We start from the raw sequence: 24,757 nt of genomic DNA, 5'->3' as shown, positions 1-24,757 counted from the left end.
TAAAGGGTAGCAGACATTAATTTATATTTGAGGTGATGCTGATTAGACTGGTTTCTACTTTTTACACTAGATTTATCATATTAAGGGGGTTAGAAATAAGCCACATAGCTCACAACACATACAGTTATGTCTTGTTGAATTCAAGATAAAGAGCAGTGAATATCAGAGCAGCAGCACAAGTCAGCTGATCACAGTTTGTACACAAAGAAACTCACAGAACAAATCATTATGTGACTCGTTTCCAAGAAATCTCTAAGAAATTCTTTTCACTGCACTGCTACATCCAACCTTGATCCTGGTCCATCGTGTCCTCGTAATCCTGCTGAAGCTCAATTTTATGACACATTTGGAGAGTCTCTATAAATATTACCGTCTGTGTTGAACGTGTCAAATTCAGCCGTGTGAAGCACTCAACAGACATATAAAGAAGCAAGCATCAAGACAAAAAGTTTAAAGCTTTTTCACAACAAAGCCAACACTTTAAACCTGTATCACTTTTATTAAGAAAATTCAAAGTTGCTAGGTTGATCCTGATTGGCCAAAAAGTGACATTACAGCTCATCTTTGGATGTTTTGTTGGTCTTTTCCTCTGCGGACTCATTGGGCTCCTGAAAAAGAGGAAAACGTGTGAACTGTGGATTATTTTTAAAAGAAAAACAGCATAAATCTGCAGCGTTAACACAAACCTTGCTATCGCCAGCAGCCTTGTCGGCTTCCTTCTTCTCATCCACCTCATCCTCATCATCATCATCATCGTCGTCGTCGTCATCCTCATCCTTTTCCTCTTTAGGTAAAACTCCTCCACCATCCAGGAATTTAGAAAATGTCTCCAGGTCCCTTTCTCCAGTGTATTCGATCACCTGAGAGAAAAGGAAAGAATGCAGTGTGTAGAGGTGTGTGTGCGCGCGTGTGTGTGTGTGCGCGCGTGTGTGTTTACCTCTTTGTCACCAGCTGGGAAGTATTTGAGTGTTGGGAAACTCTTAATGTCAAGAGATTCCACTTCATTGGCTGTGGCGTCTATTTTGGCTATGATGATGTCATCATGGTCGGCATATTTCTCACCAAGCTGATCCCAGATGGGAGCCAACTCCTTGCAGTGTCCACACCATGGAGCATCTACACTCAGACACACAGAGATACACATACAAGGAACGTCATTCTAATGTTGGTGAAGATGAATTAATGAAAGGTGGATTATTTCAGCTGTATGTTACAGTAAACACAGAGGAATAACCATTTTAGAGATCTGCTTCGTTGCTTAAAGGAAATGTGGAAGGATAGGAGGTTCTTACCTTAAGTTCAGCTAAATAAACTTTAACTCCCTTAATGCCAACTCCCTGTTTGGTGCATACTAATCTACACACATTATATGGACCAAAGAACTTAGCCAACACGATGTTCCACCAACAGGAGCTGCTCGACATGTAAACTCATGCCATGAAGCTCCTGGTGCACAGTTTCTGTGCTGATGTTAATGACAGAGGTTTGGAGCTCTGCAGTTACTGAGTCAGCAGAGAGTTGGCGTCTTTTATGAACTATACGTGGTCTACCAACACTTACAGCTGATCGTGGAATTTATAGATGTCACAGAAAATGTTACAAACTGACTTGTTGCTATGATGGCATCCTGTTACAGAACCGATTCTTTCATAAATGTTTGTAAAGGCAGACTGCATGGCTAAGTGCTTGACTTTATACACCTGTGGCAATGAAACTGAAAGCACCTGAATTAAAAGGCGTTTCCTAATCCTTTTGTCCACATAGTGTATGTTCTTTATTTTAGAAATCCAGCTGAGCTGTTGGCCTGTCTTACTGCTCTTGCCCCATATGACTTTAGAGTAGTGACATGGCCACGTTAACAATTACTTGTGTTAAGTGAGAACAATAATCTTCTTACAGAGTATGTGCCCTTTCTCCACCTTAATGGGTGGGCCAATCTGAATGAAACTTGCATTACTAACATCTAGATGGTGTTTTTTTGTAGATCCATTATAAACCCCAGCTCTGTTAATTTTCATGATATCATGTTCATTTTATCATACCTCTATAAATGTGATGTTATCTTCTCTGTTTGCGTTTCTTACTTTTGTTCATCTATTCACCACCAAATACAGAATGAAGAATTTGAAAAACTGCCGCAAGCCTGGCATGAACTTTAGGATTGGTTGTTGCTAACTAATATTACCTTTTTGCAGTTGTGTGACTCCATCCATATACTAAAGTTGGAATGTACTTCTGATTGTGTCCAGACTCAAGATACATGCAGTGCAGACGCTGAACGAATTTATTAATCGGTGGATACAAAAGGTCAGCATCACCAGATCAGCATCTGACTGAAGGTGAAATATCGTCACAGTCTCACCCTCTGCTTCTGTGTGCGTATGGCGCCAAATATTGGCCAAAAAAGTGTTTTTGAAGAACAACACTATGGCAAAGCACAGGTGACCATCGACCTTCTGGCTTTAAAATGCTATTTTATTAGACATTTTGTGGCTGTAGTCTTGACTGGTTGCATTGATGTTTGGCCAGCAAATTCTAATCAGCTGTTCAGTGTGTGCAAGACAACGTTTAAGCAAATTTTGGCAGGATTAAAAGATTAAAAGACAGCCACAGCATAATTATGCCTCGAACATATAAAAAGAACAGGTGTGAATTTATACTACTTTTTCTCCAGGCTAAGCCTTTTTCCCAAATCCGGATCTTTCTCCACATGCCCTGCTTTGATTACAGGAGTGGAATCAGTTGCTTGGTGGCTTGAGTTTCCAGCTGCCAATCATCTGCAATCATCTTTGCCTCAAATACCGGTCCTTAGCTCCAGCATGCTGCCCAATCACATAATCAGCCGTTCAGTTCCTCGAGCCACTCACTAAACCTCTTGCTAATTCCTTGCTGATCCACTCCTGGAGTGGACCTCCTCTGGTCTCCAGCTTGCACAGATTACTTGTGTCTGAGTGTCCCTCTCTGCTCTCACTGGCTCGGATTAGCCTTCGCTCTGTGTGCACGCTGCCAGCTCCAATCCTTTTACCAGCTCATTCTGCTTCTCTGTCTCAAACACTTCATGATGTTCTTTGGTAAACTGTAAATAAATGTTGCTTGACCATGCTTCTGCTTCCTGTCGCTTCACTTTGAGTTCTCTCCAGCTTTAACACAAGACTTGAATGATAATGTTATCATATATAGATACTGCATCTAATATCAGTACCTCCTTCACTCAATAGCTTAATCTACTTCTGTTAGTGCTTGTTTTGTGTCCTCTTCTGTAGTTTCTGTAACATTAAAATCGTTCAGTATGCTATAGACTCTACAGCCTTTGCTCCATGCTCTCTTGAGAGGATGTTTTGTTCAGAAGTAGTAAATTCAAGGAGTTTTCCCTCCTTGAATCCACTGTTGGTGGATATGCAAATATTTTTCTTGTCAAAGGTTTAAAGACTGCATTGGAAATGTCTATCCTCGGTGTTTGTGCAGGGTTCCAGCTGCCAAATTTCCTATTAGACCAGGACTCGCTTTTAAGTTATTGAGATGTCGGAAATCCTGCTCACAGGTAGGCTCATTAAAGTAAGATGAGACACCGGAGCAACTCCGGTGCCGGACTCTAAAAATCATTTAGCGAAGCAGCTTAAATCAAGGACTAATGAATTTGAAGTCAGAGAAAAGTGATGATCAAAGTGATGTTGGCAAACTTCACTGCAAATTTGATTGAGTTGAATAATAAATGAACGCTCTGATTTCACAAGATCCCTGTCCAGGATTTGACTTACAAAACTCCACAAACACATTTTTGGTCGGGTCCAGAGCGACGGAGTCAAAGTTCTTTCCCACCAGGATTTTAACTGGTCCTTTGTCCCAGTCCTCTGGGATATCCTCTGACCGATAGTAAGGCTGCAGAAGAAAAAAGGACCAGTTAGAAGAACTCGTACTTCTACAGTACTTTACTAGTTACATTACTTCACTCCAAGTGCTTTTAACCTAACATTCACAGTCACATACAGACTTGAGAAGGTGAGGACTGTCTGCATTTGTAGTACCTTTGCAGTACCATCCACAACCTCTTGGCACAGCTGTCGTAGTGAGTCTATGGTCAGTTCCTCTGAGTCATTGGCGTACTTCTTTCCTGTGTCCATATTAATGATGCGCATCGTGGGGGCGTCGTCCTTGGACACGGCAAAGTAGCTCAGCACGTGTGACAGGGGCTCTGACACGTCTATCAGAATGAACAGCAGCTGTATCTCACACACACACACACACACACACACACACACACACACACACACACACACACACACACATTTCCAACAGTTTAGAGGACGAAGCACTGATGAAACAAAGTCTTCACCTTACATTGTAATGATCCGCATGACACACACACACACACACACACACACACACACACACACACACACACACACACACACACACACACACACACACACACACACAGAGCAGGACAGTTACCTTTCCCTTGAACTCCTTGGCAACAGCCTTGAATTTTTCCAGGAGCCTCATCTGACTCTCCGCTGTGGAGTTCATGAACAGAAGGCAGTGCACGTTGATGCCAGAGTTGAAGACTTTGTCTGCTACCTGAAAATACACACACACACACACACACACACACACACACACACACACACAGTATTATGCTATCATTTTTTAAATTTAATTGCAGTTTTCTCTTCGTGTCTGCTCACTGGTGTGTGCGTTACCTCCTGGCTGAATCGGATGATCAGCTGCAGGCTGTTTTGCTTGATGAAGGTGGTCATGTTGTTTTTGTCCAACTTCCCTTCTTCTGACAACACAAAGTCTGCTCTGCCATCATCAAACTAGCAAACACACACACACACACACACACACACACACACACACACACACACACACACACACACACACATTTACATTTTACATACTTGAAATATTACACCTGCAGGATTAAGGTTCATAATTCTGTGCGTTCTTTCTCCACATCTATAACACAGTAGTTGCTGTATAATCTACCCTCTCAAATCCATAAATGTCATAGTAATTAATGTGTTTTGGTCTTTAATTCAGTTTTAGTGGTTTTAATGTTTGATTTGTTACCTCATGTGTACGTTTTTTCTTTCACATACAGTATGTTTAAATGGTTTTCTATGTTTGTTTTTTCTTAATTATCTATAAATAATATCAACCTACCAGGTTGCATTTTCCCTTTTAAATAAATACAAAGATTATTACAACTATTTTGTCATATTCTCACTGATTCATCAAAATCTGTTTTATAGTGAAGTTATTCAAAGAAATGACTCATAGACTCAAAGAAGTTGATTCTGTTATATGTCACAGTCTCTTTTTCTGATGTTTTTTCTCTTCATGGTCAATAGGATAAATAATTTACAGGAACACGCAGTCACCATCTCCGGACACTAGATGGCAGCAAAGCAAAGTATCTGCAAAGTATTTGTACCTTTTTGAAGAGCACTACGGAGCTGCCTTTCACCTCATACTTCTGGAAAACCTCTGGAGTGGCTGTGACTCCAAACTCTGTGTCAGGCGTGTCCATAGCAACTTCCTTAAACACCCGAGCAGCTTCACTATCCAAACTCTGCAGGAGAGGGCGAGAGCATGGAGTTACGAGCACTCATAGATGATTGCATGATTTAATGTTAGCCTCGACAGAAGGACAGACCTCGAAGAATCCCACTACAGTGATGTTATGGGCGTCTATGAACTGAGCTGCAGAATCTGCAGACTCCAGGGCTTCAGCACCGGCGCCAGTGCGACGCTTCATCCACTGGATTATCCCCGTCGTCGTCCTCTTACCTGCAGAGAAAAGGTCGATATAAAGCGGCTGTTTCAGGTGCTTTGAAGCAAAGAGTGCCCAACATCAGCTTGTAGCTCAGCTTTGAGCAGAAATGATAACAAGAGAGTAGAAACAGGCAGTCAAAGGAACAGTCAGAAAGTAATGGGTATTTGTAATATCTGCTAAAAGTCTGGCTTAATTAATAAATGTTGGAATTGCTAGCTAGCTTTTATTTTTAGTACTAGCTAAAAGGTTATGGGTAAATATTTGAAACAGCTAGTCAAAGTCATTTTATATCGAGGGGTACATACCGCCAACCCAGCTTTGACCTTAAGTAATCGGTCAGTATAGAGGTTTAACTGCATATTGCTAAATGTGTAGTTAAATGAGGGGGCAGGGATAGCTCAGTAGGTAGAGTGGTGGCCCCATGATCGGAAGGTCGGGGGTTCAACTCCACTGAACGGCTACCCTGAGGTACCCCTGAGCCGTCCCTACACACTGCTCCCCGGGCGCTGCATTGGTGGCTGCCCACTGCTTCACTGGGTGAATGGGTTAAATGCAGAGGAACTATTTCCCTATGCGGACTAACACATACATGAATAGAAAGTTTGCTGTAGTAAATGAAACAAATCTGTCTTAAATTGTAAGAAATAAATGTGTAAAAGTACAGAAAAAGTTGTGGTAGCTTATCGTGCAGACTGTCCTGTAATTATAAAGCACACAAGTGTCATTAATTCCCAAAAAATACCTTTTTTTAAAAAAATTTTGGACCCATTTATTTCTACAGTCAATAGTGAAAAAACAAGAACGTTACTGTTGTTTGTTTGTTTATCTGTCACTTAATTACACTTGAAGTGCAAATAGCCTTGGAGAAGGTTTTTAGCAGAAAAAAAGTTAAAAGCCCCAAATTGTCATCTAAAAAACATTTCCAAACCTGTCCAGTGGCTGGATTGGACTGTTTGCTGGAAAAATGAATTTACAGTAATTATTTTAATTTTAAAAAGTGTAGCATGAGTTCAATTCAACATGTTTTAATGTGAGAAGTGATGCTGATGAAGGGCTACTTTTTAAAAATACAATTTTTGGTCACATTAGATTCTTATTGTAATAAAGTTGAGCGAAAGACCAGTAAAGACCTCTAGGCAGATTCCAACCCTTATTGCATATGGGTCAGCTGCTCTACTCAGTACCCATCCCACAGGCCTTTGTGGGAACCACAGCTTTGACACACAAAGACTCAGAAAAATTATAATAATTAAAAAACATCTAACACCAACTGGGTTACACAGTAGTTTAAACACGCACATTTGGTTCAGTGTGCAAACTAATAGATGATAACCCTCGAAGGTGCTGGGAGGTGGAAAAATGCAAACTATACACAATCAGGTGATGATGTTCACTGATGATGCATAAAGAGCTGCTTGTGTTTGTGTATAAGTGTGTGTGTTCACCGGTGTATTCGACAGGCTCTTTGCGGTCTCCATTGATGAAGAGTTTCAGAGTGGGGAAGCTTCCGACGTCAAACTCTTCGGCCAGCTCTTTCTCCTCCGTGGCGTCCACTTTGGCCAAGCGCAGCTCCGGCTCCTCCTCCTTCAGCTTCTCGGCAGCCTCGGCGTAAATTGGCTCCAGCTGTTTACAGTGACCGCACCAAGGAGCATCTACAGTACATATAAAAACACATGAACACACACAGTTCAATGAAAGTTCCAGAGAACTCCAGAGAGAGTGAGAGACAGAGGGAGACACTACAGGGGTTTGTCCACAGCAGGCCTCTGCTGCTATCAGCAGCTCCTGTCCAGATACTCATGGAAATGAGCAGCTGATAGAAAAGTGGCAGTTGGGCTCCGTCTTTCTCCCCCATGTCTCATTTCCTCGTCCTGGCCTCTCCGCTTCAGTTCATCTGTGGGAGAGTTGAACCCGCACAACACCTGGACAGGACGTGTCACGTGTGCGATAATGCCTCGGCGCTGTTAAAGGCTGGGAAAGGAAAGATTTTCTCTCTTTTGTAAATTGATCAAATTTTAAATTCCTTGCCAGCAAAATGAGATAATCTTTTCACTTCCTGCCATATTTTCTAACCTTCTTTGATCAGTTTAGATTAGATTATGTTCCCAGGATGAACAAGGAGCATTAATGCTTATTTTACATTTTAGTTTTCATGTTATTACATAAAATCTGCACAACTTACCTATGAGTTCTTCTTTATGTGGCGCCTTATGCCAACCTTCGCTGTCACTGATGTTATTTGTGCATAAAAGCAACTCAAATTTAATAACAATTGTGTTGAAGACAGAACAAAGCGATAAGGGAAAATTCATCACAAGTTATTACTGGCATCTAAAGAAGGAGAAAGAGCTCATTTATCATAATAATCAGGATTTTGTTCCAGGATATAAGACATCCCACTTACAGAATTCAACCAGTAAATACTGATTCTCGCTGAGGGCTCTTTCAAAGTTGTTGATGTGAAGGATCATGACGTTATTCTCCTCCTCTATCTCAGTTGTTTTCTCTTTCTTTGGTGCCTCTGCCTCCTCCTCCGCCTCCTCGGTTGTCTCCTCCGATGCCTCCTCAGACGTCTCCTCTTGCGTCTCTGTCTGGCTGTCAGTGCTGTCCTCGGCCTGCGTGCAGGAGGCCCACAGCAGCAGGCCCAGCAGCGCTATGAACAAAAGCTTGTGAGTCTTCATGTCTGCGTCTCTGTCTGAGCTGCTCTGGTACCTGTGCTTAGGTGTAGGTGACCGTCAATGCATGTGTCTTTTACTCTTTGTACGATTATTTATCTAAGATGAAGCGTGTGTGTCAGAATGTTACTGGCCTTCCCTGTCATCCAATCAGGCGTCACGCCTGTAGGGGAAACTTTCCAGTCTCGGCCAATCAAACGATGCCTTGTAGATTCAGAATTGGGTAAACTGGATGATCGACTGCTGTGTTTGATCACACGTACACCTACTCGTATGTTTGTGTTTGTGTTTCTTTTGTTTATAGCGTTTAAATAGACCTCCCCATACACCACGTGGTAGCATTAAAACGCTTTTAACTTTAACTCCTCTTTCTGCTCCTTATCAAACCCTCATTTACCTAAAAACTCCCACAGTGATACTAACAAGTGGATTAACAACTCTTACCATTTATCACACCCTTTATGTTTACTCAAACTACAGAGACCACTTTCCACAGTTGCCCCTGTCATGACCTCAAATTTAAATCCACAGCACCATTAATCAAGAAAGATAGCAAGTTTCTCTGTTTTCTCTTCAAGCTAGCAACGTGAAATATCACTGAAGCTGAGTGCTGTCAACATAGTGCTGTCTTTGTCATGCAGATGCTTTGCGTTTTACTGTGCGTGTCGATGTGCGCTTCAGTTAATCTAAAACCAGTACATGTAACACTCACATACGCACGGCTCACAGCGCCGAGTCTTTCTCCACAGGCAGAGGTTGTCCAGCTGTTTTCAGGATTTTAAAACTTGCTTCAAAAGTTGAGATTGAAGTTTGAGCTCTTAAAACAACCGCGAGGTTCTTTTCTTTTAACCTTTGTGTTCCTCTAAAACGTATGTTTTGAAAAGTCTTATTTATTTGCTGAATTCAGTTTTTTTTATATAGTGCCAAATGAGAACAACAGTCATCTCAAGGTTTATATTGTAAGGTAAAGTTTTTATGAGCAAGCACTTGGCAACGGTGGGAAAGAAAAACTCCCTTTTAACAGGAAGAAACCTCTGGCAGCACCAGGCTCGGGGAGCCGTGACCGGTTGGGGTTGATGAGAGGGAGACGGGACAAAAGACGTGCTGTGGAAGCCACATCTGTTTCTGTTTATAACTTTAAAACTCAATGACTATCTTGGAACTTTATTGAACTACGTCCAGGTTTCTCAATGTTGCTCTGAGATTCAAAGAAGCAGGTCATTGCTTCCAGCATCCTCTCTGTCTCCATTTTTAGTTTCCTGTCGTCTCTCTAATACCGATTCGCAGATAAAGGTAAATTGCGCATTAATGTGAAGGGTTTCACTCCAGGAAACAGCTGCAAAAGAAAAGTTTGTGTTGCTGCCCGTCTGTTTAACCTTGGACAGCTTCTATGTACAATAGAGATACTGTGAGATAAATGATGGGTGTGGTGAGTAGTGTTTTCTTTACACCTGTAACCCAATGCTGTAGCCACACACAGCAGGGATGTTACAGCGTCCTGGAGTGCACCTGTGCAACCATGTGGCAGAACAAGAAGTTAAACTTCTTTTTTTAACAGCTCCATGACTGCATGACCAAAACGATGATGGATTTATTCAGAAAAACTTAATTTTTCAACCCAACACAGCCATATTTGACAAAATCCAAACTGTGAATTAGGGAGTAAATAACAGCAACAAAGAGTCAACACTCATGTTAATGAATCTATTTTATAAAATATCAACAGCAGCTCTACAAAATGTTATGCAACAGAAATAAAGCGTAACAGTTTCACATCCGATTATGTTACAGTAGTAGAGGACACAGTGGGTCCTGGTACATTTTTTTATTAAACTAAATCTCACTCTGCTCAGATGGCAGGTTCTTTGTCCCGACCCTTTCAAACTGCAGAAAACTGTATTTGTAAAAGGATCATAAGTGGAGTCTTTTCAGTCCCAGGCTGAGGGTGGCGTGATCAGTGCTGCATGTTTGTGTTCTCCGTCAGCGTGTGAGTGAGCTCCGGGTTTGGATCCCAGTTTGCCAACAGGTCGCTGAAGTCTGGCTGAGCGCTGTCGAGGGTGTGCATGTCGTGCTGCGCTGGGACGTTATAGTGCATGTGCGCGTTCTCGTCCGTGCGTGTGAGGTCCTGCGAAGGCGAGGCGCCGGTCCTGTGTGCGATGTCAAGCGTGTTACTCAGAGTGACCAGAGGGCAGCTGTGGATCGGCTCGGTCCAGAAACTGAGAGGCAGGTGCCGTTTGATCATCGGTTGGCCTCGGCCCTTGCTCGGGGCCCTGAGGTCAAACAGTTCAGCCAGGGGCCCCAGCCCACTGCTGTTGCCTTTTGCAGCCGCGGCTCTCTGCTCTTCAGGGCAGGCCCTGAAGCTGTTCTCCTGCATCTCAGGACTTCCTCTCGCTATTCTCATCAGGTCGTCATAGTAACGCAGACGCCCACTGGTGGTGATGGAGATGGAGTCGCTGTAGATGTCGCACGCCTCTCGGTCACCGGAGCAGCGACCGAAATAGCGCTGCACATCGCGACTGATGACGTCGGCGAACCTCAGCAGCTGCTTGGTCACATCCAGAGCATGGTGAGCGGGGTTTAAGAAAACCTCCTCCAAACCTTCTTCCTCTTCCTCCTGAGCCTCAGATTCTTCGTCCTCCTCGTCTTCATCTGCCTGTCTCTCTTCTTCGTCTTCTCTCTCCTCTGGCTTCTCTGGCAGCGTCTTCTCGTAGGCACCGTCCTTACACGGAGAATGCTGAAAAATCATGGGGAAGTAGGCCGGAGTCGGAGCCTGGATGAGAAAGTTCCTGATGACACCTGCAGCCATGTCGGCTTCTAATCCTGGTGAGATGAATGAAGAAAGAGGGACAGTAAGAACTTGATTGGGAATAACAAAAAAAGGATAAAACGCTTATATTGAGTTTCCTTACCTTACCTAGCTGCCAGGTTTAGTGTCTGTCCAAGAATAAAGGTCTGGCCTGGGTCACTGATGGATTTGCTCGATGTGCCCTCCAGGACCGGCCCTGTATATATACCTCCGCACACGCCAGTAGGCGTGTGTGTGACTGGCGTCGGATGAGGCAGCTTCCAGGACAAATATTTGCGCGCGGGATTGGTCAAACACACATTGTTTACTTTATCACTGGGCAACCGGGGAGGGGGGCCGAAGCTAATGGACCCTCTGCTAGGGGATGATGGAGATTTGTTATCCAGACGCGGACACAAACACATCATTGCCTTTTTCCGTCCCTGTTATCAGGCTAGTTAAAGGATAAAAGAGCATGAAATCAAATCACATGCTGTTTTGACTTTTAAAGGGGAACACTTTGAACCCCCATCAGCCCACCACATGCCCCCTACGACAGCAGGCTAACACACAGGCTGGCCAGACACACTCTCCCTAACGAACGACACAGTGTAATATTCTTTAAAGCACCCAAGTAACGCGCCATCGGCCGCTGGTTGACTTGGAGGGTAAAACAGAGAAAATCAGAGTGCCCTCAAGGAATAAACTGATAAGCAGGTTAGCTGTTAGCATCTCATGGTATAAAACCACTCAACCAATTAAAGCTGACAGGGAGGAGATACTTTATCATTTATTGTCAATATACAAAAACTACAAACTCTACGGTGTTGCACCATCTTTCTATGATTTACAACTTCCCTGGTTTGTGTCGGGATTTGGCCTCCTGAGCTTATTCATTCAAAAAGATCTTAAAATAGATATTCAGATACCAGATGTCATATCACATAGTTTTAAAGTAACGTTTTAAAGACCTGCACCACCAATTGTGAAGTCCATAAAATGCCGTTCAGCCTCTCGGTTTGACATAGACCTAAAATAATGGCCACAAAGACAAAAGTAGGTTTGTTTTCAGTGCTGTTTTTCCAAAAAGCTACCAACATAAACCCATGTGCTTTTCTAACTTAAAACTTAACTCATGCATCATTAGTTCCCCAGACATGGATTAAGGCTAGTCTTGGACTAAAAGCTTTAATCAGTGGAGATTGTTACTGATTATTGACTTAGGCTTAGTCTGTGTCTATGAACCAGGCTGGTACTGCTTCAGAACAAGACTCCTTTAAAAACACAAAGAGAAAAACAAAGACAACAAAAATTAAGTTTTGCAATATGCTCTAAGTTGGTACTTACAGATAAAGTTTAAACTGAAACTTGAATTTTTGAAATCAAAAAGGAAATACACTCTTCACAGAAAACTGCACAATAATTGCAGTTGTCTCACAGATTAAGGCCAATTTGACCTGGTTTGCACTGTAACATTGTATATACGTGTCTTGCTTCTGTTTATATGTGCATCTAGAGCATTATTTAATGTGTGTGTGTGTGTTATCAGGACACCCTGACTCCCCTGGTCTGCCTGTCATCAGTATCCAGGCTTCTGTGTTGATTTTAGGGCTAAAGATCAATAGCAGCAATATGTCAGCTCTCAAGAGGCTGACAAAGAATTACACACGCTTTTAGGCACACAAGCACATAGACACGCAAAACAAACACAGTAACTTTGTGATTTGTCTAACATGTTATATTCATTATAAAAAGCACACATGCAAACTAAAGATTTTAGACCACTTTCTATGACATACATACAATAGATGTTTGTACAAGATAAATGGCAATTATCGTCAGTTGTCATTCTTTAATATTTAGTTATGATAAATAAAAATGAAGTCATCATAAAATCTTTACTTGCTTATACGTATGGCCTTTGGTAACAAACTCAAAAGCTACAGGTGTTCATGTAAAAAGGAAATTTAAAGAAGTTCAGTAGTAATGTTTTTAAAAAGTTATTATTTTCCATTTTTAATTAATAGATGTTAGAAACATGCAAACCTTTGATAAAACGGTGAATTAAGAATGACTGGGACGTGATGTCATATCCTGTCCACTGTTTCTCCTCTGTGCACCCCGTTTTACCTGTGTTATTTTAAAATTAACTAAATAAAATAAAAAAATATTATACATATCTTTGCTGTTAATTGAAGGGAGAAAATTAACAGAATGGAATAATTTAAAAAATGTGATTACATTTTAATAAAAGTTCTTTTTAATCTCAAAGACATGAATTAAAATTACATCAAATATCAAAATAAATCTTTTTCTTTGAAAATACTTGTTTATCACACTCTGAAAACTATATTTGAGCAAAGTCAGGGACATTTTTCCCTTTCATATTTACAAAAATATAAGACTGACTGAACATTGAACACTTAGACACAGAGATGAGATTGTCCTATAACAGGGAGGAGAATTTGGGCAAAATTGTTATAGAATAATGTTGTGGGCTTTGTGAGTTTGTTTCTGTAACAGTTTAATAAATCGTCTTTCAGATAAAATCAAAAAATCATTGAAAATCTGCCTCTTTTTGTTTTTAAAACTTTACTACCTTCAAACTGAATAGTAGGAATGACCTGTATAAAACAATTATGACCAGTAAAAGACTACTGACTATCTCACTTTACTTATTATGTAAACCTACATGTGTATATCCATGTATGTACATGGTTTGTGTGCATACATTCATATAGAAAATAAATCTACTGTTATAAAATATAGAGAAAAGCATATTTGCAGGAAGAATTTACATTTCATTTCAAACACAATTGGCACAATAACTGGATGAAATTAAATCAGAGGATTTCAGAAATGCAAATGCAGGTATTTTTTTAAACTGCAACATTATAAGTATACAATCTCCTGTCCTGTAAATTAAAAGGAATTAAATTGAAGTGAGTCAGCTGAGAAAATGGAATTATTAAAAAAGATTTACTAAATTACATTCGACTTAAAAAAAATTAGATCATAACTTTTCATATTAATTTTGTTAAAATAAGATACTAAAAGATAAAAGTAGTATGTTACACTGTATTCATAGCATAAAATCACTGACATTGTAGCACTCAGAAAACATAATTTGAATGTACACTCATTTTAATATTTCTAACTATAAGTGCTTTTATAGATTGTTTGTATCGTCAATTTCAGGTGTTTCGATCGCTGTTCTCAGACTTTGCCAGAACGCTGGGATCTGATCTTCATCATCAGGCCACTCCAGGTACGTCCTGGAGTTCATCACTTTCCGCAGCCTGATGAACTTTTTGGGGATGTTATTTTTGTCAATGGGCTCCAGTAGAATCAGCACAACTGCGTCATCGTTTTGATCAAACAATCTAAAATGGGTGTAGTCAAGCTCGTACTTGCACCACTCGCTTCTGACAAAGTTCTGGGAGAGGACGAAGAGCGTTCTGTGACTCTTCTCTATAGCGTCCATGATGTTGTCTACGATCCATCCTCCGGGAACAAAGTCTCTCTTGTGGAGGCAGAGTCGGAGGGGCGGTTCCGACTGCTCCAGGGCCGGGATCAGATGCGCCTCCACCCAGCCGGAGTCCATTTCACTGTAGGACACAAAGGCATCGTACTGGAGCACTCCCTTCTTCAACTTTGGCTTTCTCTTTGCTTTTAGCCATGCCCAGGTCATCTTCATGTACCACACAACGCTGAACTTATAACACAGACCTGCAATGAGCACACACAGCACCAGGATGCCTAAGCAGAGCAAAGAAATCGCTAAAGCTGTGTGGCACTCAAACACTGACAGCTTCACGTCTGACACTCTCTCCCCCCTCACTGCATCGGGAGAGTCACAGATGTAAGACTTTAAGTCATGTCTAACTACAGTTTTGTGGTTCATCAAGTCATTTGTCACGAAACCTACAAAGTCACATGAACAGACGTAAGGGTTGCCAGCAGCTTCCAGGACCCTCAGGCTCTGGTAATCATGCAGGTTTTTACTGCTGAATTTGGCCAAGTTGTTGTCTTGAATGGAGAGAACTGCGAGGCTGACATATAAATGCCCATCTGGGAGATTTCCAAGCTTGTTGCCAGAGATGTACAGCTCTTTGAGAAGCGGCAACTCAATGCTAAAGACAGTCAGTTTATTTCTGGATAAATCAAGGATCTGTAGGCTCTGTGGTAGGCAGGATGTCACCTCAGGAAGAGAAGTTGACGAAAGGTTTAAGAACTTGAGACTTGCTGGCCAGGAACAAGTCGAAGGCATGCTGTCAAATGAGTTTCTACTCATGTCGAGGTTTTCCAGCTTTTCTAGTCTAGTGAAGAGTTTGCTGTTGATTAAAAACAAACGATTTCTGCTGATGTTGAGTGTGCGGAGATTTAGAAGGACATCCTCCTTTCCATAACACATCATTTCCATAAATGCACGATCTGCGACTGTGTTGTCACTGATGTCCAAAAACTCCAGGTTTGTGAAATGAATAGTGGATTGGCAGGGAATGACAAACACCTTGGAGTTTATCACAGATGCCCTTCTTACTACAGTCAGCATATTTTGCATAAAACTGAGTTCAGGAACACGGTAGAACCAAACAATATCAATGTTTCTGAGAAAAATGACCTCCAAGCCTTTCAGGTTTATGTCAACAAGAAAGACTTCCTCTTCATCTTCAAAGAACTGAGAATCTTCAATGGCAAAAAAAGTCAGATCAGAGCCCGACAAAATATTCACAAGTTGTACACAAGCTGACACAGACATGTTCACATTTTTGAAACTAAGACCTGTAGCACCACGCTCGATGGCCACGTGAAGTGGGAACATTTGCAAACTATTTTCAAACTGTGTGTCAATGAATGTCACTGTTGTGTTTGGATGAACAATGTCTAACAATATAGCTCGTACTACTGCTAAATCTCTGTGAAATACTCCATTGAGACTAAGTGTTACATGGCTAATGGGTCCAATTTGTCTCAGACTCCCTCTGTTAAACACTTGCAGATGATTTCCTTCAAAAACAAGTTCCTCAAGACCAAAAAGGCCAGAAAAATCCCTTTTACTGACAGACTGAAGGAAAGGTCCTCCAAAATGGAGGGTCTTCAAGCTCCTCAGTGGCAGGAAAAGGTTTCCCTGACCAAGTGTTGAATATTTGTTTCCCAAAAGATTCAAGTAGTGGAGAGAAGTCAGGTTCTGAAACCAACCAGAAGACAAAGTCTCCAACTGGTTTGAGGACAAGTCCAGTTTCTCCAAATGAGTCAGTGGGTGAAATGCGTCTTCATGGATGGTTTTGATCCTGTTGTTATTCACGAACAAAGCCCTCAAAGCGGCATATGAAAGAAAGTCATCTTTCGTTATCGTCTCCAGTGCGTTTAAAGAGAGATCGAGCTCAGTGATGAGTTTTGAAGCGGCTGCAGGGACTTCTCGAAGGTTTTGGCTCGAGCAGTCGCAGGATGTTTGTTCACAGTGGTGACACTGTTGACTGGTGAGCGACGAGCACTGAGATACTAACAGGACAAACACGAGAAACTTCATGACTTTTTCTCCTGAGTGCCTGCAAAACACAAACACAAAATCAAACTCAGAGCTTTTCTTTCAGGTGCTGGTGTGACACAATGTAATAATGAAACAGCCATGCTAACAGCTTTGGAGCACAGCTGGAGGCTTCGTGCTAATGTCATAAAGTAATGTGGTGGGGAAATGGTGCTAATGTCATATCAGGCTTGTTTTCAACACTTTAAGAAGTGGTGGAATATGAGATTCACATCATACATGTGTTCTGTTGACATCTGTAGCACTCTGTGATGCTGTCATATCAAAATCTCTGAGGAATGTTTACAGTCTCTACAAAATCTTTAATCTGTGCATTTAAAAAAGAAAAGAAAATAATGGAATTGGTAAATATTCTTGAAAATGAATTTAATCTTAAGTTTTTTTGATATTTTTATTTGTTTGTCATTGCATCGTTTAAACTTATTTAGAGGTGGCAAAAGTACAGACTTTCTTTACTTAAGTAGAAGTACTGATACAGGTGTTAAAACATACTCCAGTAAAAGTTAAAGTACTGAAGCAACGTTTTTACTCAAAAGTGAAAATGCACAGTAAAACTAAAAAGTAGCTCCTTTAAGGACAATTCTACGAGCCATTTTCTTTGTTTTGCTATATTAATATATTTAAAAAATAATATGAATACATGAGCATACAAATGTTATTCAAATCTAAATTGTAATTGTAGTGGATGTACTCAGCTTGAATCTGTTATCTAGGACAGACGCAGTGAAAATAACTATTTTCTGTTCCCTACATTGTAGAGGCTGACTTTGCTTCCACACCTAAACAGTAAAGTGAGCACAGTCAAGGGTTACAGTGGGATTCAGCAGATGGGGGAACACTAAGATCTGTGTAGTTGATCAGCACAGGGAAAAGAATCACAACTCACAATAATTTCTAATATGAGCTTCGGAGAAGTTTCTTTATATACAGGCTGTGATCAGCAGCCCTTCTGCTCTTTGTGGAGTCACACAAGTGAATTCAACAAGATGTCAACAGATGTTTCACAGATGTCTTTGCTTAGCTCCATTTCCTACACTGACACTATACACTTTATACCTATTTTAATACTAGACGGTTGATATAAAGTCAGAATTCAATGAATGTATCTAAGCATAATCAGCTTAAATGCAAATTGATCTCTGCGACACTAGATTTGCAGTTTATCAAGCGTCACTGAGTCCTTACCTTTAAACCTAACCTCTCCTGTCCTGTCCTCTTACATCTTTCTCCATCTCTGAGTGAAGTTTGCTCTTTTTCTTTTCTCTGCCTGTAAAATACAGCAGCTGGACCTTTAGCTAGCAACACACAGTGAGACAAACTGAACACAGACAGTTTGTGTGTTTGCTGATGTTTGTTGAACTGATAGAAATGTTGCACTTCTGCCACTTAAAAAAAACCCTCGTTCCCCTTTTTCTTCCTCGCTAGCTATTTTTTGACTTCGTTACTTCCCACCTCTTAAATTAACTGATCTAAAAACAGGTTTAATCGGGTTTAGAAGAGAAATGAAGAAAAATAACTCAATAAATCTTGCTGTGTTCCTCACAGGTGAAATGTCCCGTCCTCCTTCTGCACAGCCAGGATATTGACTGCTTTGTAAGGGCCCTCCACTACTTCTGTTTGCCTAAATTATGTCTTCATGCCTCACACTGGTCCATATTCAGAAGTAGAGACAGAGAAATAGAGTGACAGTTTCCCTGCAGGGATTAGAGATAAGAAGAACAGAAGCTAGGTCTTAGTTTCTCTGGTGTCTCATTTCTTTCATATATTTTGTCGAGCATTTGAATAAAATGTGTTTATGTTCAAGTGCACAAGAAAAATGACAATTGTTAAATATTCAAAAAACATAAAGGGAAGAAAAAGACAAAAGGTGCAGTTAGGCTTAGGTCATAAAGACTTGACTCCATCCTGTGTGAGAATGAGCCTGAAAGAGTGTGACTGTAGCACTTGTTCATTGTGTTAGATTGAGGGACTAAAGTTAAATAAACCGCAAGTAATCCAAAATTAATCTGTGTCAGCGCCAGCTTTCAGCCAACCTCAGCCCTCCTGTGATCAAATAAAGAAAATGAATTTTATAATCACACTAACAATCAGCATTCATTGTTGTTTGTTAGTGTTTGTTCACTTGCTGAAGCTTTAAAAATAGTTCTGTAACAGTAATATCAATATGGACTTGGGAAGTTGCTTACTTTGACCAAGATTGCAACATTTTAAGAGCAAAGAATCTGACACGTGTCAGCATTTAGACAACGGGAAATTCAAGTTCTACTTTTTTTCTGCATGATGGGAAAGTTTTAATGTGGACTTCCACAAAAATTTGTTGTGGTCAGTAAAAGCAGAGCACTGCTGCGGAAAGATGCTGTTAGGGAAATACAGCTTCATCCACAAAAACTGCTTATTACCCTTTATAACGGTTTGACTGAACTGCACTTAAACTCTGCTGCTATGTTTTAGGTGTGGTACGTCTTTCCAGATGTGCAAGATGTCAATTCCATATGCATTGATGCATCCACATAGCGTCAGAGATGCAGAGTTTTGCACTGGGAATAATAAGAAGCTGGATAGTCTCTCATCTTCAGTGGAGAGGGCAGAGGATCCAAGTTTTTCAAAAAGAATTGCAAATGTTGTTTTGTCTTACGTCAGAACAGTTTTCCAATTTGCCTCAGTTCATATTAATTAAAAATAAAAACAAAATAATGGTTTGTGGCATTTGCAGATCACTGCATTCTGCTTATATTTACATTTTACATGCTTTTCAGCTACTGGAGACAAACTGAAGGCAGAGACTCACAACCAGTAAGCAGCTGACGGTAGCTTGCACCAAAGGCGAAGCAGAGCAAATGGTGATGTCAACGTGTTCTACCCTTCCAGCAATCACTGACTGAAAACTTTCATACAAGTATTAAAAACAATCTTTATTATAACAAAAATTATATTTTTTTCCAATTTCTTTTGAAAATGGTCCAATTTGGATAAAAATGACTGTAAGTGATACTTTTATTCAAGCCTTGAATTAAAGCTGAAACTCTACGCTTGCCTTATTTGATTTTAAATCCATTGCGGTGGTGCACAGAGGCAAAATTACAACACAAAATGTGTCATTGCCCAAAGATCTTGTGCAACTGATTATATAATCACTTTTGTTTGAGTTTTTCACATATACATAAATTGTGTCAGTTACAGGTTTTGGTACTTATGATAACTTTGAAACATTCCAGTGAACAAAAACAAAAAGATCATTTTGCCTTTTTTAAATCTTTATTGTATATAAAACCATTATGACCTGTAATAGACCACTCACTTATCTCTCGTTAGTTTTTATGTCAACCTCCACTAGAGTACACGCATTCATGGAGGGAAAGAAAACTTCAAAAGAAAGAAAAGAACAATTCCTGAAACATTCAAACTAAATTAGCACAATACTGAAAGATATATGAGTAATATGCAGCTCCAACCCAAATTATGTACAAAGAGCTAAGCATTTTTTAGCACATTTATATGACAAGTTAAGAGAAAGATTTTAAAAGGATTTCAGAAATACAAGGGCAAGTTTTAAAAGATTCTAAAATGATCCATATGCACCCTTCTGTACTTTGTTTTTACTGTCAAATGAAGGGAATTCTTGAGAAAATTGAGTTTTTAAAAAAGATTGACCAAATTACATTCAAAATACACCATGCTGTCTTTGATAATACTCTTAAAATATCATACTACAATATAATAATCTTAAAATATATTTGTAGCATAAATTCCCTGACATTGTAGCGCTTAGAAAATGTAAATTATGTGTTTGTACAATCAAAATTGTAAGTATAAACCCTTTTATAGATTGTCTTTATTATCAGTTTCAGATGTTTTCATCGCTGTTCTCAGACTTTGCCAGAACGCTGGAATGTGATCTTCGTCGTGAGGCGACTCCAGGTACGTCCTGGAGTTCATCGCTTTCCGCAACCTGATTTTGACAAAGTTCTGTCAGAACGGCAGTTCCGGCTGCTCGACTGCTGGCATCACCTTCGTTTAACCCCACAACGCTGAACTTATAACACAGACCTGCAATGAGCACACACAGCACCAGGATGCCTAAGCAGAGCAAAGAAATCGCTAAAGCTGTGTGGCACTCAAACACTGACAGCTTCACGTCTGACACTCTCTCCCCCCTCACTGCATCGGGAGAGTCACAGATGTAAGACTTTAAGTCATGTCTAACTACAGTTTTGTGGTTCATCAAGTCATTTGTCACGAAACCTACAAAGTCACATGAACAGACGTAAGGGTTGCCAGCAGCTTCCAGGACCCTCAGGCTCTGGTAATCATGCAGGTTTTTACTGCTGAATTTGGTCATGTTGTTGTCTTGAATGGAGAGAACTGCGAGGCTGACATATAAATGCCCATCTGGGAGATTTCCAAGCTTGTTGCCAGAGATGTACAGCTCTTTGAGAAGCGGCAACTCAATGCTAAAGACAGTCAGTTTATTTCTGGATAAATCAAGGATCTGTAGGCTCTGTGGTAGGCAGGATGTCACCTCAGGAAGAGAAGTTGACGAAAGGTTTAAGAACTTGAGACTTGCTGGCCAGGAACAAGTCGAAGGCATGCTGTCAAATGAGTTTCTACTCATGTCGAGGTTTTCCAGCTTTTCTAGTCTAGTGAAGAGTTTGCTGTTGATTGAAGACAAAATATTTTTGCTGATGTTGAGTGTGCGGAGATTTAGAAGGACACCAATGCCATAACACATCATTTCCATAAGTGTCAAATCTCCGATTATGTTGTCACTGATGTCCAAAAACTCCAAATCTGAGAAATGAATAGTGGATTGGCAGGGAATGACAAACACCTTGGAGTTTATCATAGATGCCCTTCTTACTACAGTCAGTATATTTTGCATGAAATGGAGTTCAGGAACACGGTAGAACACGTTAATATCAATGTTTTTGAAGACGATGACATCCAAGCTGGTCAGGTTTATGTGATGCAGATGGACTTCCTCTTCATTTTTGAAGATGTGAGAATCTTCAATGGCAAAAAAAGTCAGATCAGAGCCTGAAAAAATATTCACAAGTTGTACACAAGCTGACACAGACATGTTCACATTTTTGAAACTAAGACCTGTAGCACCACGCTCGATGGCCACGTGAAGTGGGAACATTTGCAAACTTTTGTTAAACTGTGTGTCAGTGAATGTCACTGTTGTGTTTGGATGAACAACGTCTAACAATATAGCTCGTACTACTGCTAAATCTCTGTGAAATACTCCATTGAGACTAAGTGTTACATGGCTAATGGGTCCAATTTGTCTCAGACTCCCTCTGTTAAACACTTGCAGATGATTTCCTTCAAAAACAAGTTCCTCAAGACCAAAAAGGCCAGAAAAATCCCTTTTACTGACAGACTGAAGGAAAGGTCCTCCAAAATGGAGGGTCTTCAAGCTCCTCAGTGGCAGGAAAAGGTTTCCCTGACCAAGTGTTGAATATTTGTTTCCCAAAAGATTCAAGTAGTGGAGAGAAGTCAGGTTCTGAAACCAACCAGAAGACAAAGTCTCCAACTGGTTTGAGGACAAGTCCAGTTTCTCCAAATGAGTCAGTGGGTGAAATGCGTCTTCATGGATGGTTTTGATCCTGTTGTTATTCACGAACAAAGCCCTCAAAGCGGCATATGAAAGAAAGTCATCTTTCATTATCGTCTCCAGTGCGTTTAAAGAGAGATCGAGCTCAGTGATGAGTTTTGAAGCGGCTGCAGGGACTTCTCGAAGGTTTTGGCTCGAGCAGTCGCAGGATGTTTGTTCACAGTGGTGACACTGTTGACTGGTGAGCGACGAGCACTGAGATACTAACAGGACAAACACGAGAAACTTCATGACTTTTTCTCCTGAGTGCCTGCAAAACACAAACACAAAATCAAACTCAGAGCTTTTCTTTCAGGTGCTGGTGTGACACAATGTAATAATGAAACAGCCATGCTAACAGCTTTGGAGCACAGCTGGAGGCTTCGTGCTAATGTCATAAAGTAATGTGGTGGGGAAATTACAGTTTGACTGTTTGACTGATCATCAAATAAACTCTAATGCTAATGCGTGGACTAATTTTAGCAGACATCCTAAACAAGCACAGAACACACACACACACACACACACACACACACACACACACACACACACACACACACCACAGCATTAAAATGTGTTAAATAAATGATCTAAAAACAGGTTTTACCAGCTTTAGCCCTGCACAGAAGAAAAAATGAAGAAAAAAAAAAAACTTCGGTAAAAATTCGCTGTCTTACTCACAGATGAAATGTCACGTCCTCCTCCTGCACAGTCAGGACACTGACTGATGTGAAAGTGTCCTTTACCACTTCTCTTATTTGTGGCTCGATTATTTCCTTATCTCATACATTCATCCTGTCACATTAGAAGGGGAGATCCAGAAATAAAGCAACAGACATCTGAGTACAGTGAACTTACTGCCATGTTTAAGAAACCAGGTTCAGATGATTTGAGCTTTGTGCCATTTTGCATTATCCTGCTGGAAGCAGCCATTGAAAATGGGTACGCTGTGATTAACGATGCTTGATGTACTAATGGGCCCAAAGTGCGGCAAGAATTCTTTTACATTTCATTTCAGACTTTTTGTTTTTAATTCAGTTTAACTTTAGTTGCCAGAGTGGGGTTTGTCGTTTTAGCTTCGTCTTTATTGTTTGAAAATGTTTCGTTTTTAATAATTTTAATGTTATTTGTAGTTAGTTTGTTTGGAGGGTATATGTGAGAGGTAAGATTTAGGAAATCAGCGCAGACATTACAGTTGAAACACAAAAGTTGTCGAAATTTGATGACTCACAGTCTTAGAGATTCGGAGTCTCAATAAACACCTTCATCGCTGCCTCATCAGGTGAGTTAGGCTACGTCCACACTAGCTCCGCGTCCACACTAGCGTTTTCAGTCGTTTTCAGAGTTCTGCGTCCACGTTGAAACGGCCCAAAGCACCTACGTTCCAGTCCTGCGCATGCGTCACATGACTAAAATGCGTCATCGTTTTAGGAAGTCTGCGTTTTAGAGTGTCCACACTGCGACGGGGCAGCTCCGTTTTGAAATGCATGCGTTTCAAACGCTGCGTTTTCCCTTGAGGACAACGCCGTCTCAGTGTGGACGGGAGGCCAAAAAGGAGAGAAAATGATGCGTTTTCAAACGAAGTAGCCTAAGCTTTCCAAGTTCACAAAGGTTTTTCACCTAGTCTATTTTTCTTTGGTGGGCTTTTTTTTAAAGTTTTGATTATTTATAACACCCCTGCCTCTAACCCCTGGCATCAGGGGTCAAGACATTTTCATCCAGAGAACTGAACTGACTGAGTAGTTTCTGTTTTTCGGACCATTCTCTGTCAATCCTAGAGATTTTTCCTCCAGTCTGATGCTCACTGTGAACCTGAGTCTTGTCCATGTCTGTATGTGTAAATGCATTTAGTTGTTGCCATATGATTGGCTGCATTGAGCTGTATGTGAACAGAAAAGGAATGTGTATCATTACCGTGATAATATAAACGTTATATTCATTATACTTTAGGCTGCCTTTGTCAGCTTGTGCGTGCCACATTATAACCAGCGTATGAATTTATGTGTGTGATGGTCAGTGCCACAATGCTGAGTTTATAGTATCATACATTTCCACGTAGGTCTAAATGGAAGATTGGATACAGATTGGGCTGTTTTTCATAAAAAACACCTGATAAAGTTAAATAAAGCACAGGTAATCCACCTGAAATGGGGTAAATCTATGTCAGCGCCTTCTTTTAACCAACGCCGGACAGGTTTCAGGCCTCCTGTGATAAAATAAAGAAACTGAATTTTATAATCACACTAACAAACAGCATTGTTGTTTGGCGAAAGGTGATACTGGCTATGATAAAAGAATTAAATAAAATGTAATTTAAGTGTCACCAAATATAAATGGGGACATACAATATTTGTGTATTTGGCAATGACTT

At 40.6% G+C, this 24,757-nt stretch overlaps 4 protein-coding genes across 6 annotated transcripts; all 4 read right to left on the bottom strand.

The window, feature by feature from the left end:
• Positions 1-2: 2 nt before the first annotated feature.
• Positions 3-8,531, bottom strand: pdia2 (protein disulfide isomerase family A, member 2). Its single transcript, XM_082537203.1, has 11 exons — positions 8,184-8,531; positions 7,225-7,431; positions 5,660-5,793; positions 5,438-5,575; positions 4,701-4,817; positions 4,453-4,578; positions 4,026-4,220; positions 3,759-3,879; positions 938-1,116; positions 687-860; positions 3-608 (listed from the first exon to the last, which is right to left on the bottom strand). The coding sequence occupies exons 1-11, from the start codon at positions 8,458-8,460 to the stop codon at positions 552-554; spliced, it is 1,725 nt and encodes a 574-aa protein (XP_082393329.1). The 5' UTR covers positions 8,461-8,531; the 3' UTR covers positions 3-551.
• On the bottom strand, positions 8,521-11,274 carry percc1 (proline and glutamate rich with coiled coil 1). Its single transcript, XM_082537204.1, has one exon. It carries the CDS (start codon positions 11,258-11,260, stop codon positions 10,409-10,411), a length of 852 nt encoding a protein of 283 aa, XP_082393330.1. The 5' UTR covers positions 11,261-11,274; the 3' UTR covers positions 8,521-10,408.
• Positions 11,275-14,205: 2,931 nt separating this feature from the next.
• Positions 14,206-18,274, bottom strand: LOC309708875 (toll-like receptor 2). The gene is made up of 2 exons (XM_082537199.1): positions 17,976-18,274; positions 14,206-16,791 (listed from the first exon to the last, which is right to left on the bottom strand). The coding sequence occupies exon 2, from the start codon at positions 16,770-16,772 to the stop codon at positions 14,409-14,411; it is 2,364 nt and encodes a 787-aa protein (XP_082393325.1). The 5' UTR covers positions 16,773-16,791; positions 17,976-18,274; the 3' UTR covers positions 14,206-14,408.
• A 1,550-nt stretch (positions 18,275-19,824) lies between these two features.
• LOC309708876 (toll-like receptor 2) lies at positions 19,825-23,780 on the bottom strand. Of its 3 annotated transcripts, XM_082537200.1 has the most exons (3): positions 23,618-23,780; positions 23,068-23,181; positions 19,825-22,657 (listed from the first exon to the last, which is right to left on the bottom strand). In XM_082537200.1, exon 3 carries the CDS (start codon positions 22,636-22,638, stop codon positions 20,635-20,637), a length of 2,004 nt encoding a protein of 667 aa, XP_082393326.1. In that variant the 5' UTR covers positions 22,639-22,657; positions 23,068-23,181; positions 23,618-23,780; the 3' UTR covers positions 19,825-20,634. The 3 variants fall into 3 exon arrangements, with proteins under 3 accessions (XP_082393326.1, XP_082393328.1, XP_082393327.1); XM_082537202.1 differs by lacking the exon at positions 23,068-23,181; XM_082537201.1 differs by lacking the exon at positions 23,618-23,780 and having other exon boundaries at positions 22,994-23,080.
• Positions 23,781-24,757: the final 977 nt, after the last annotated feature.

Source organism: Aulonocara stuartgranti (genome assembly GCF_965226115.1).
Source record: "Aulonocara stuartgranti genome assembly, chromosome: 6".
NCBI lineage: Eukaryota > Metazoa > Chordata > Actinopteri > Cichliformes > Cichlidae > Aulonocara > Aulonocara stuartgranti.
The sequence above is the reverse complement of the archived record's forward strand: the minus strand, read 5'-3'. Positions and strand labels throughout refer to the sequence as shown.